Source organism: Vulpes vulpes, chromosome 12 (assembly GCF_048418805.1).
Source record: "Vulpes vulpes isolate BD-2025 chromosome 12, VulVul3, whole genome shotgun sequence".
NCBI lineage: Eukaryota > Metazoa > Chordata > Mammalia > Carnivora > Canidae > Vulpes > Vulpes vulpes.
In genome coordinates this window covers 175,251,677-175,265,635 of record NC_132791.1, presented here as the reverse complement: position 1 = coordinate 175,265,635, position 13,959 = coordinate 175,251,677, and the positions used below count along the sequence as shown (strand labels likewise).

The window sequence follows — 13,959 nt, the reverse complement described above, 5'->3', positions numbered from 1 at the left end:
TCTGCACAGGTTTCCCCACTGGACTGTGAGTTCTTGAAGAGATAAAACTGAATTTTATTCATCTTCATATCCCCAGAGCCTCTTGTCTCTGATACCCAGCAGTTGATAAATTATTGTGCAATTGAATTCATTTGAAATGACCGAGGCTTCTACGCAGGCTCGTGCCGCCTCGAGAGAGCCAAAAGCAGAGATCAAAGAACCTGGAGTATCTCCATGCTCCCCTCTCTCACAGCTCCTCGATCATGATCTCTCAAAGGAATGTCCCCAATCTGGGTCATTTATTGCTGCCTCAAGTGCACCTCTTCCTCCAGATGCTACTAGGAAAGGAGAAAAATACCCAGAAACTAATATATGAATGTTCTTCATTCAAAACACAGAAACCTCCCATATCAGAGCTGGTTCTTAGGGTTGACTGGCCAATGGCTTTCTGGTACAACCTAGACAGAAATGCGGCTTACCCTTTGCTAGGAGTCCCTCTAAGTGACAGGACTCTCCCCCTATCAGAGGCTCAGTGACAGGTCCTGTGAGGTGAGCAGCAGGGGCTTTGTATGGGAGGACAGTCCTTCCTTTGCTACCAAAGGGGACATTTGCTCCCTGAAGCTTTTCTATACTGAATCAAGTTTAAAAGGCGAACAGTGTACAGTGAAACCTTCCAGCTTATTGAAATAGAAATATTTCATCTAAAAATAGAAACCAAAGGCAGAAAAAAAATTCTAAACAATTGAGCCAATTGGTTTATATTAACATTGAGTTTTTTTTATAATAGCTGCTAAATAATGCAGGTTAATTTAAAGACAAGTCAGAAAATGTATGTGCCCAAGGCATTCCATTCTGAGGTCTCAGTTCAAATAGTTTGTACAACGGCTTGTTTCTATGCATTGTCATGTTTCCAGCACTAAAAACTAACAAGTATGCAGTTTACCATACTCAAGCCACAAACGGTCCCTTCTGCTGCAGGCATAAACTTGGTCTCACACCTGTGGCCCACTCGATGGCACCAAAGTGACTTGCAAATGTCCTGAAAGGTAAGAAGAAGCGAGTAAGGGTGTTGATACGATAAAAATGAAAATATCCAAAGCTTTGGTACGCAATATTATATTTTGGGGTAGCTGGAATGAGACATTATCCAGGAAGTAGAGGCAAGTGAAGTTGGTAGCTGCAAGGTAACCAGTAATAACATGTTCTAGCAAATGTATAAGCAGGAAGTTTCGATGCTACCTGCATACGTGTTTAGTAGTGACAGGGAGGTAATCGTAGTTCTCTCTCATAGAAACTAAGAGACCTGGGTTGTAATAACCACCAGCAACACTGCCACCAGTGAAGCAGAAGAGGCCAAGTCTGGAATTGAGCACATCTGACTCCAATCCTTGCCATAGAATTCCAGGTGGTTCTGCACCGGACACATTATAGAAGTCTCTGATGTGCAGTTTTCTTACCTGTGCAAACTGTGATAAACATAGCTCTTGCCTCTAGGTTGGTTCTCAAGGATAAACGGGGCCAATGATCACCATCATCACCTTCCTCCTCTTTATAGTAACTTTCAAGTATTTCGACAATTCTCACACTAGACCATGAAGTGGTTGGACTCTCATGCTACACTGTGGTAGGCAGAACACTGTCCCACCCAAAACGACCACATCCACATCACTGGCACCTGTGACTTCATGCACTTACATAGCAAAGGAGAATTAAAGTTGCAGATGTAATTAAGGTTGCTAATCAGTTGACCCTGAGATGGGGAAACTCTTCATTTTCCAGATGGGTCCAAGATAATCATGAGGGGTCTTCAACAGGGCAGAGGGGGGTGTAGGGAGCCAGAGGGAGGGCAGTTTGAGGAGGATTAAGGAGGATGTTGCTGCTTTGAAGATGGGGGCAGAGGCCATGAGCCTGGGAATGCTGGAGGCTTCTAGAAGCTGGAGAAGGCAAAGAAAAAAAAAGCCTTCCCTTCTGGAATATCCAGAAGGGACACAACCCTGCCAACATTTGAGTTCAGCCCAGTGAGACTCATTCCAGATGTCTACCTCCAGAACTGCAAGAAAATAAATTTGTGTTAAGTCACCAAGTTCGTGGAAAGTTATTAGAGCAGCCATAGAAAGAAAACTAATACTGTTACTAACACCATTTAATGGTGGACACTCAACTAATTCCCCATATAAACTAATTTAGATGACGAGACTGAGCAAGTTATTGACACTTTCAATGCCGCCAAGTCACACAGCTGGTAAGTGGCAAATGCGGGACTCAAATTGGCCTGATTCCAGCCAGAGCCCTTGACCACTGCTCTGGACCTGGTTTTGCCATTAATGGGACTTGGAAAGCTCTCAACTTCTCTGGGGTCTCAGTTACCTATCTCTAAAGAAAGGGGACTGGACCAGATTCCTTCCAGCTCAAACAGCTACAGTTGCTATTCAGAATTATGTCATTAATAGGATGTCAAAATCATGAAATGTCAAAATGATTCCATTTTGTTTGCCACATTCTATTTACTAGGAGAGACGTGTGAACGAATATAATTTGGGGGAAAATATTAACAACCAGGGAGGAAACAAAATGAACTTTTGTGGTCACTTGGTGTAGCCCTGAAAATTCAATTAACCAGGCACCCAATTCCCTAAGCATTCCGGTTCATGTAGATTTCACGGTGAGAAAATATGGCAAGAACGTGCTTGGAGGTTATTTCACAAAAAAAGTTTTCCACGGAACCAAGAAAAGGAAACATAGGGAAACCAGAGATATGTGCCGTGAGCCTGATCTTGTAGACCATAAAGTCTTTACCCCCAACAGAGCATGGAAGGATACTCAGTACACTCCTTGGAAACACCACCCACCCATGGCCCCAGACGTGTGCCACACAAAACCATTTCAAATCTCAAAATAAGTCATTAGACACAATATGTCAATGTTTCCCATAGAAGTGGACCTGCCACTGACATTAGTAGAAAGCATAAGGCAGTCTTCCAGCGGGTGAATCAGCTTCATCATCTCTGTGCTCCTCCATGTGTTACCCTGGGCCTGAGGGGAACAATTTAATGTGGAAAAAGATAGTCTACATCAAGATGGAGAAATGAGAGGTAACCATTGAAACACAGCCATGGTTAGAAAGGCTTTTAGCATTAAACTGTTTTCCTCCTTACAGCCAGCAGGAAGCCATAACCCACACCCCTAGCCTATGTGGCAGCCACCGAAATGACCCCGGGGCAGACCAAAGCAAAGGAGACACGGATTCCACAGCCAATGCCAAGCCACAGGGCTAAGGGGAAGGGACAGTTGGAGAAGACCGGGAAAGTAAAGCAAAACACAAAAACACAGGAATCCAGAGTGAAATCAGACAGTCTGTATGAACATATTATTTCTTTTGTGGTGAGGTACATAAGTCAAACGTAATTATAGCCAACTACATGCTTTGACGACCAGGAGAGTCCTCTGAGAAAGCTCCCTTTCAAAGTAAACAGAAATGGGAGTTTGCACTTTTTTTTGCTTGCTCTTCCCTCTTTTCCCCAGCACATGTGACTAACTTTTCCTTATCTATAATTCCCTAGACTTAAGTAATAATTTCAGGAAAAAAGAAATGACCACAGAGACTCCAAGGTCTTGTGTTGCCTGGATGTAACTTCTAAGGGGAGTCTCAACATTATGCATGACTCTGTCCTGTCACTTGTTAACCGTGTTGTCCCTCTGCATCCTAGGGATTCTGAAGGATGCCCCTACAAGTGAAACTGGATGTGCTAAAAATGTGAATGGTCTCTGCAGGTCAAAGTTTATAAAGCGCTGAACCCATCCAAGACTAAATTCCCCATTTGTTCCCCTCAAATCTGTTCAGACTCTTCCAGCTCCTGTTATGAGACCTCTGTGATTCTGGTGGCTCAATCCAGAAATCCTAGAGTCATCCCTGACTTCTCTCTTTCTCCCAGAGAAGTCAGTCCCTTCTGCTCCCTTGAGGAAGGATGAGAAGGGGACAGAGGCAAAATCCTCTACCCTATGAAAATGGGAGTGCTAAAGAAATGGTAGCTTTAGTTACCATTGTAAATGAGTCCTGGGTATCTAGCTGCCAACATGGCAGGTACGCGCTACGTATCTGCCATCCACTGAGACAAGACACACACGTACTCAGTTATAATACAGTATCACAAGTTTATAGGGTGCAGATTGAGCCTGGGGGTAAGGAATGTTTAAATCTCCTTGGGGAAAATAGGAGGCAACACTCACTTGAGCTGAATCTTTGATGACAGTAGAAGATGATTAGGTATTTGTCACATGGGTGGTCATGCAGCATTCTAGGCTGGGAGGCATATGTGCAAAGACTTGTAGACATGAAAGAAGGGACGGTTTGAGAAAATACAAGGACATCAACATCAACTTATGTTGGGACACAAGTCCATGGGGGAAGTTAGTAAAAGCTGAAACCTGATGTAATAAATTTAGTAAGTTGCAAAGTAGGTACAATTTACTGATTATATTTAAATTTAAATACCAGGAAGTTTCTCTCTGGTCTCCACTTTTTTTCTCTCCATGTCAAGTTCTTTTTTTAAAATAATTTTTAAAATAAATTTTTAAAAATAATTTTTTAAAAATAATTTTTAAAATAAATTTTTAAAATAATTTTTTAAAAATAATTTTAAAAACAGGTATAACCGACAGGTAGCACTATATTAGTTTCATGTGTACAACATAATGATCCGATGTTTGTATGTATTACAAAAGATCACCACAATAGATCCAGTTAACATCTGTCCCCATGCATTATTGCATTATTTTTCTTGTGATGAGGACTATTAGGATCTACTCTCTCAGCAACTTTCCAATGTGCAATATAGCATTATCTACAGTCACCATGCTGTACATTGCATCTCCCTGACCTATTTTCTAGATATTTGTACCCTTTGATGTCCTTTATGCATTACAATGTCAGATTCTCAAAAGAAGAAATACATGCCCATCCTACTCTATTTGACATGCCTTTTCTTTCGAAGGAAATGTTCTCCGAGGTGATGAGCGTGAAAATATTCACTAGAATTCAAATACCTTCCCCATAATTCCTATTCTGCTTCAAACCCTCTTGGTGCATCTGTAAGCATGAGCATTTACAGAGCTTCTGCTATGTGACAGTCACTGCTGGCTGCTGAGGTACAGAGCCCAAGCTGCTCATTGCTAACTTAGTAAAATAAGCAGCATGCATGGGAAGCACTGGCCAGAGTCTCTTCCAGCACTTGGGGCATTCCGCAGACAGCACCAATTCCCGTACTGCCAGGCAGCAGGATACATGTGTAGTAACCAAAGGCATGTTCTCCCCCATTGCTGTGGACGTGACCCTCCTTCACATCTGTCCAGATAATGTGGACCCATCAGAGATCAACTCATTTTCTTGAACTCTTTGAAAGGGAAGAGAGATCAAGCTTGACATACTGAAGACAGAAAACCTGTGGCTGGGAGAGGAGGGAAGGTGAGACAGGGATGAAGGATGGCCAGCCTCAGGCCTCAGACAAGGAGGTCACTGGGAGAAAGGAGGCTGCGAGGGTGCAGCTGCTGGAGGCAGGAGGAGGAGGGCAGGGAGCACGCTCTGGCAATACACTGAGGGGTGCCGCCGTCCCAAGAGATTCATCCTCACGGTTACCAGGGAAGAGTTGTGCTTAACCTCACCTTAGAAACGTGGACACAAAAGCTGAGGGAGGTTCAGCCATTCGCTCAGGGTTCTAGGATGTGGTGAAATAAGATTTTAAAGCCAGGTCTACCGAAGTCCAAAATTTGGTGGTGGTGGTGGTGGTGGTGGTGGTGGTAGTGGTGTGTGTGTGTGTAAAACTGAAGACTGCTTAATTCAGTAGTTCTCAACCCTGAGCAGGCATCAGAATCACCTAGAGCCCCTGTTCAAGCACTGATTGCCAGGCCCTACCCAGAAACCTCCTTCTTTAGGACCTGGATGAGACCTGAGCATGTGCATTTCTAACAGTTCCAGGGGATACTGACAATTGCATCACTGGCTTCAGTGACACTGGAGCATTCTTTCCTTCCTTTCTTTCTTTCTTTCTTCTTTTTTTTTTTTTTTTTTTTTGCTTCTAACTATTATGTAAAACTGCCTTTCCAGGAGGCATAAAGTTAAAAAAAATAGACAGTGAGGAGAACAGGTGTGTAAAGCAAAGCAATGACACATCTGAAGACTCTGAAAACAAACACCATCCTTTATCTGTGCCCCTGAGATGGGTCCACACTGCCCAGACCAGCAGGGCCATTAGGAGGTTTGCTTGTTTGGGAAACCCCTCCCATGTAGTGCCAGGCGGGAACTACCTGTGAGTCTCAGAGGTCATGCCATGGTTCGTTATAAGCAGGTATTTCTTCCCCTGGCTGGGGGGCTGGTGGTGGGAAATCTCACATTCAGAATCCACTACCTTCCCTGTCCTACCTCATAGTCATCTCAAATCCCTCCGTGAAGCAAATCTCCCCGTCCCCCAGGTTCCCGTCTGTGCCTGCCTCATTCTATCCAGCCTTCTAGTCTACCATTCCCACTTCCCTTTGCTCTGCTCCCCAAGGAAGACCATCACGCTGAGGTGCTGTCTCTCCAAAATATGGTATGGTTCCAGAAAAATATCGGTCACTGAAGAATGGCTGTGTGAGCCCTGACACCATCAACACCCCTCAAACGTGTGTTGAATGTCTGATCCTGAAGGAATGAGAGTAATTCTTAAAATCTCCTTTATGTTTCTAAAGAAAATCAAACTTATTACCAATTGTGCATTTGCTGCACAGTAAGTGCTTAATAAATGTTTGATTAATGGATGCGTAAACTAGTGAAACCTTTAAGAATGAAGCGAACAAGAGATAGAATTAGGACAAACTGTCGACAAAGTGAATGTCTACTGACTTCTGACAAACACATCAACTTAACAGGCAATTAGAAACAGTTGTAAATTTATTAGCGTATCCATGATACTCCAGCATTTGCCAAAGTGAAGTCCATGCACCACGGAGGAGACACCAAAAAAATTGTGGATGGTGGGTGGATACACTTTTCTAATAATTATACATTTAAAGAGCATTAGAAAAATATGTGATCCCAAATCAAACCTGTGATTTGGTGGTTATTTATTAGGCCTGGACTTACATATTTTTAAGTGAGCTGATTTATTGGAAAAGCAACAAGTGAATCACAATACAGAGATAGAGCACAATGAATGAAGGTAGTTGTCAGGAACTGGATGTTGAGGTTAGTGACTGAAGCTTAGGAAACACTCATATTAACTGCAGAGAAGGAAGTTTTAACATCAATGTGATTGATAGGTTTTGTTTAAAAGTTTTGAGGCTTTGGGCAAATGGAATACACATTCTCTGAACTCCATGTAAAAAATGATAACTCTCATTTCAAAAGGTCTTTGTGAAGATTGAGGAAAAGTAAAATAAGTCTCTAAGAAGGTGCCTGATGTGGAGCAGAGGCTCGCATGGCAACTGCTGGACATGGGGGTGGTGGTGGAAGAGGCAGTGTTATCCACAACGATGCTGGCGGTGGTGGTGGTGCTGGTTGCAGAAGAAGGAAAGGAAAAGACAAGGGACAGAAAGGAGGAAGAATAGCAAGAGAACAGGGAAACAGAGCTATAAAACTGTGTCATTTCCCTGTTTCTAGATACCTAGGATTTCCATGTTTCTCTCTGAATACTAGGGAAGAAAAACTCGAAACTGATTCCACTGTATTGATGTTGAGATGGTCAATGATGGATTTCTTGGCCAATTTGTTTGATGTTTCTCCCATTTCTATCACTTGGACTTTTTTGCTTTTCCCATCCATGTTCCTCATAATATTGAAGGGAAGACTTAACACACAAAGAAATTGGCTGCCAACAGTAGTTTTCATATTCCATAAAGGCATATGTATATATTTTGAGGTGGTGATGATTCTCAATGTATCACATTAAAAAGAAATATGAATACAACAATGGTAGAATGATAAGAAGTAGGTAAACGTGACTGTACTCAGATGTACTGCTTGTGATGAAATCCTCATCCACACAGGAGGGATTTTCTTCCAAGGATGCAGTCAGATGGTATTTAAACCAGGCATGGCCTATGGGGGATAAGCCTGGATAATTCATTGACAGTAAAATTGCCACTTAATTATCATGCCAAACAACTGACATTTTAGAGATAACCCAGACTCTAACCCTTGGCCTTAGCAAACCAAATGTTTATATTTCTGTTAGGGACACAGACACATTGCAGAATCTTAATGTAAGTTTGAAATCACAAGCAAACATACCTTCACAAAACCAAGGCTGCATAACTTGGCTTTTGCTCCAAATTGCCACTTGCACTGTGTGTCAGCATCATAAATCTGTCCTGGTAGTTTGTCTGGATATTTATACTGTCCTGTTTGCTTGGGCTCATCCACCAGACACCCAGCCTGAGGTGTGCTGCCGTGAAAACACATCGTTGTTAATTCCTACGTTTATCCGTGATCTTTCCATGTAAAACAGTACACCTCTGAATGCACTCATGCAAAGAAAAATATAGCATGGTGAAAGATATAGGTAATACTTAAAATTAAAATGTATATATTTTTTTTTCCCAGAGAGTGAATCCTAGCCTATCTAAGAGGGTGAAATGTACACAGCTATGGAAGATTTTACGTGGTACGAGAAATTAGAGCTATCCAAGTAGTTTGATTTGGTCTGCTGGATGGGAAAAGTCAATATATTTGGAAACCCCCCAACAATCTCACTTGACAATATTCAACAAATTTGTATTGGGTGCCTACTGTGTGGTAAGCATCAGGCTAAGTGCTAAAGATACAAAATAAGCTAGCCAGACACAGTACCTGTCTTCATGGAGTTGAAAGTCATGCTGTATTTTTTTTTTTATAAATAATGGGACAGTGGTCAAAGATGTGCTTTACCTCAAATAATCTTTATAAGCAAAAAATAAACAAGTCTTTTGAAAGCATCAGGAGAAAGGATGCATTGGGGCAATAAGCAGGATAATTTCCCAAAGTCTGCTCAACTGGGATGTGTTAAGAAAAAAAATCAGTCTTGATGGTGGATATTGTTAAAAGCACCTTCCAGGGATCCCTGGGTGTCTCAGCGGTTGAGCACCTGCCTTCGGCCCAGGGCATGATCTTGGAGTCCTGGGATCAAGTACCACGTTGGGCTCCCTGCATGGAGCTGCTTTCCCTCTGCCTGTATCTCTGTCCCTGTGTGTGTGTGTCTTTCTCATGAATGAATAAATAAATCTTTAAAAAAAAAAAAGGCACCTTCCTTCCGTTTAACTTACATAGTTAAACTATGGTACCAATGAGAGGCAAAATAGCATGGTGATTAGGGATGATTTTGGAGGCAGACAGATGGGAATCTGAGTCAATCATGAGACCAGGAACAATGCTAATATTCCTCATTATTGACAATGACTTCCAATAAGAGTTTAACAGATCCAATAAGAAAAGGCATATTAAGCATTCAAAGTCAACTGTTGTTATCATCATCCCAAAACATTTAACTATATCATATTAATGATGGAAATTCAATCTGATTAAGGTGACCTTGATTTATAATATTTATTGAGTCCATTATCACATGAGATAGAAAAGATAATTTCAAGCCCCGATCATAAATTTAGAACTATTAAGACAACCTTCTAATTTTTTAAAAAGATTTTATTTATTTGAGAGAGAGAGCACACTAGAGAATGAGAGAGCATGCATGAGTGGGGTAAGGGCAGAGGGAGAGGGAGAGGCAGACTCTTTGCTGAGCAGGGAGCCCCCCGGGTGTGGGGCCTGATCCCAGAACCCTGGCATCACGACCTGAGGCAAAGGCAGATGCTTAACTGACTGAGCCACCCAGGTGCCCCAAGATAATTTTCTATTTGATGAAATGTACTTAACAAAATTTGTCAATATTTTACTGTTCGTTGGGACATTGTTTGTTTAAACATCTTTACATTTAATCAGCTTTCCCTGTATTACTAACTCTGTAAAAATCTGCAAATAATATGCAATAGTACAGGTTAAAAAAAGGTATCAATATTATGAATTCCCAAAGAAATTTTGTTAATTGCCCTAACATTTGGTCAAAGGGAAATGGGATTAGAACCTAAGTGTTCTTGTGAGTCAACACAGCATGGTGAGATACATAATAACAACTAGAGTGCTATTATAATTACAATGGTCAAATATATATGGTTGCTAAATAAAATTAGAGGAAACTTCAAAGAGTTCAACTTTGGGCTCATCATTTAATATGAATCACATAGTGCTACCTTCCTAACTTCCATTTTACTAATGCCATATAGGAGTTTTGAGTTACCAAAGAGATTTTATACCTATCATCCCTGTTGGATGTGTTCTGGACACACAGATAGCTCATGGTCATTTCAAACAAAATAGCTAAGCAAGACAATATTCCGTTCATTATAGAACACGTGTAGCATTTTAGCATTTTTAATACTCTTATGACTGAATTGATTGATCAGATTAAAATAATTAGTCACAGTAAGAAAGTATATCTAGCAGCGTCTGGAGGTCATAAAGGGGATATAGTTATAAGCATAAATCTTGGGAACAGAAGCACACCTAACTCTGAGTCTACACCTTAGCAGCTGTAGGATATTAAGCAACACAATTAACCTCCCTATGACTCGGCTTCCTCAACTGGAGAATAAGGATCATAATAGGATTGCCATGAGGATTGAATGAGGCAACATGTGCAGAGCATTTAGTACAGTATTAGACTTTCAATGTATTTTTTCAATAGCAATAATGATGACAATATCATTGTCACCACCACCACCACCACCATCATCATCATCATCACCATCATCATCATCACCATCACCAATCCCCTGAGTATTTATTTTAAACATCTGTTGAGTATGGTTTGCTGTCACCACCCCAACCCTCAGAATACTCCTGGCTTTATTTTGTCTCACCTAAGGAATTTCTTGAGATATTGCCGGCTGCATGAAGACCAGGAAAATACCCCGTTGTTTCCTGTCAGTGTGGGGGACATGATATTGCCTTCAGCCTTCCTGCAGGGATTGCCTTCCCCATCGTGAATCATGCCAAAGCTGAAATAGAAAGATGAAAACAGAAATCTTTCTGTGAACCCATCTTCCAAATTATAATCAAAGGAAGAAGATGCATTGACAATCAATGAACCCAGGTGAGAGACAGATTTATAAAATTTGTAAGAAAAAAGACAAAAATGAGTTACTATATACAACCCACCTTTGAACAACACAGGGATAAGTGCTCTGACCCTCCCCGCCTGCAGTTGAAAATTCAAGTATAGCTTTTATCTCCCTCAAAACTTCTACTAATAGCCTACTGTTGACTGGAAGCCTTACCAATAACCTAAAGTTAATTAACACATGTTTTGTATGTTACATGTTACATATCTTACAATCAAGTAAGCTAGAGAAAAAAAATTAATAAAATCATAAGGAAAATAGATTTAAAGTACTATATTGTATTTATATTTTAAAAAATCTACATGTAAGTGCACAGAGTTCAAACCAATGCTGTCCAAGGGTCAACTATAGGGGAGCCTGGGTGGCTTGTCAATTAAGTATCTGAGTCTTGATTTCAGCTCAGATCATCGTCTCAAGGACCTAAAATCAAGTCTTGTGTTGGGTTCTGTGTACTCAGTGCACAGTCTGCTTGAAGTTCTTTTTCTCCCTCTCCTCTGCCCCTCCCCCTTGCTTGCACGCTCCTTCTCTTTAAAATAAATAAATAAATCCTTAAAAAAAAAGTCAACCATAGTACTGTAAAATTTATGGAGAAAATTCTAAAGAATGCTAAGGGCTTTGTTCTACTATGTCTTGGCCCACAAAATCAAATGATATGTCTGCTTTATATTTTAAGGGTGAGAAACTTTTGGTCAAGATATCTAAGTTAAATTAAAATGATGGGATAGTCAAACTCTTTTATTTCAAGTACCAATTTTTTTTTCTTATTAGTCTCAATTGTGAGACTGTGATAAGGAAGTTCAGGGTCAGGAGGTGATAGGTATAGAAATAAATTTAGACATATGTTTGACATTCGTATTTCTTTCCTGCTCTGTACAAAGGGGCCTTGTACCTAATAGGAATTTTTGTACCACTGTTCACAATAAAATTGGTTCATTTGTACCTTGCTAAGAAAGTGGTTGTGCACATACACAGGATTCAAATTTCCTGAATATAATATGCTCATAATATTCAAAATACAAAATATTCAAATATAAATTATAGTTGTGGAGATGATTTTGCTTTTATTTTTAAGTCAGAGATCAATCAGATGCACTGAAAATGAGCATTTAATATAAATGCTGAATATGAGACACACACATAAACACTCCTAAACTCATATATCCAAAGAACTTGTCCTTTGAAAAGGTCATTTTGTAAAGCAGCGTGCTTATTTCAATATGAATGCTACTGTCCAAGGACCGTTTGAAAATCCTCTCCAGAACTGCCTCAGCACCAGATAACATGCTTTATAAATTCAACTCATTACTCTTAGGTTTCTCATTTCTCATTTCAAATTCTATTCTCAGAAAGATTTACTAACACCACTGACAACAATACTAAGTACACGCAATGACACCAACTACCAAGAATATCCAGTGTGTGCACTGAAAGTCTTTGAACAATTAATGTATCATTACATTCTGGAAATTTACACATCTGCATGATTATTTCCTTGGCATAATGAACTAAAAAAGACTCTTCACTGCAGCACAGCATGGAAGACATTCCTAAAAGACCAGAGGGTCCATTAGATGACTTGCAGTCCATCTGTAATTCTGTACAGCTATGAAACATTGTTGTTTGTTTTGTTTTTTCAAAAAAAAAAAAACATTAGTCACAATGACTGGCCTTTATCAACCCTTCTTATAGTCAGGTATTATTCTAAGCTTTACCCAAGATCTAGCCTATCTATTCTAACTAGATTAACAATAACCATTAGAGGGATGCCAATGAATCACCCAACCAATTTCATGTAAAGTAGTGAATCCAGGGGTCACTCACTTGTGCCCTGACTCATGAGCGATGGTGAAGGCCAGGCCAAGCCCTGTATCCTCATTGATGGTACAACTGCGGTACTTACTGCACATTCCACTGATGGGGGCAAATCCTATTGAGAGAGCAATTTCAAATGTTAGGCCAAAGGGCACATATACTGATACCTGATCATTTCTTATGGCTTCAAAATGTTCTGTAGTGTTTTAGTTTAACTGATTCACACAATTAGTTTTAGTTTGATTAATGTACTTAATGTTTTTGTAGAAAAGTATTATAGGCATATGATTATTTGTCCTGCCCTGATAGATAAACATAGTATTTAACATTGCTTGCCTTTTAAAAAATATTGTCATCAACAGATCCTCCTTACAGCCCTGTGAACTCAGTATGAGTATTGTAATTTCCATTTTGCATGTAGAATAAGAAGCTGCAGGACATTTATAGGCCTCATCTAAGTTAAACTGATGCAAAATGTCCACTTAACAGTGCTGTTAGCATCAAAGCTCAAGGTATATTTCCTAAGAGAACATACATCCTGGTCTTTTCCTGATGCAGACAACATGAAAAGGCCTGAACAATGTGAACAGATTAAGTGCATTTTTCTCATATTCACTATAATGTGAATATGTTTTCAAAAACCACATCATTGGGCAGGCCAGGTGGCTCAGTGGTTTAGTGCTGCCTTCAGCCCAGGGCCTGATCTTGGAGACCGGAGATCGAGTCCCACATCAGGCTCCCTGCATGGAGCCTGCTTCTCCTTCTCCCTCTGCCTGTGTCTCTCTGCCTCTCTCTCTGTGTGTCTCTCATGAATAAATAAATAAAAATCTTAAAAACAAAACAAAACAAAAAACCCAAAACCACATCCTTCAAAGAGCAGCTATCAAATCATCTCAGCCAGTACCTGATTCTATCTTGAATCACATGATAGTGGTACAGGTCTTTCTTCCCAGTTTTGGGTCCTCATGTGCAGAACAAGGATATGGA

General features: G+C 40.4%; 1 protein-coding gene across 2 annotated transcripts in view; it reads right to left on the bottom strand.

The window, feature by feature from the left end:
• The window catches only part of ADAMTS18 (ADAM metallopeptidase with thrombospondin type 1 motif 18), a 131,986-nt gene that overhangs the window by 53,537 nt on the left and 64,490 nt on the right, over positions 1-13,959 (bottom strand). For both annotated transcript variants that reach the window (XM_072731480.1, XM_072731481.1), the window contains 4 exons: positions 12,982-13,087; positions 10,900-11,037; positions 8,240-8,393; positions 923-1,018 (listed from right to left, as the gene is read on the bottom strand). In XM_072731480.1, the coding sequence (XP_072587581.1) occupies positions 923-1,018; positions 8,240-8,393; positions 10,900-11,037; positions 12,982-13,087 (494 nt within the window). The remainder of the gene's footprint in view (positions 1-922; positions 1,019-8,239; positions 8,394-10,899; positions 11,038-12,981; positions 13,088-13,959) is intronic.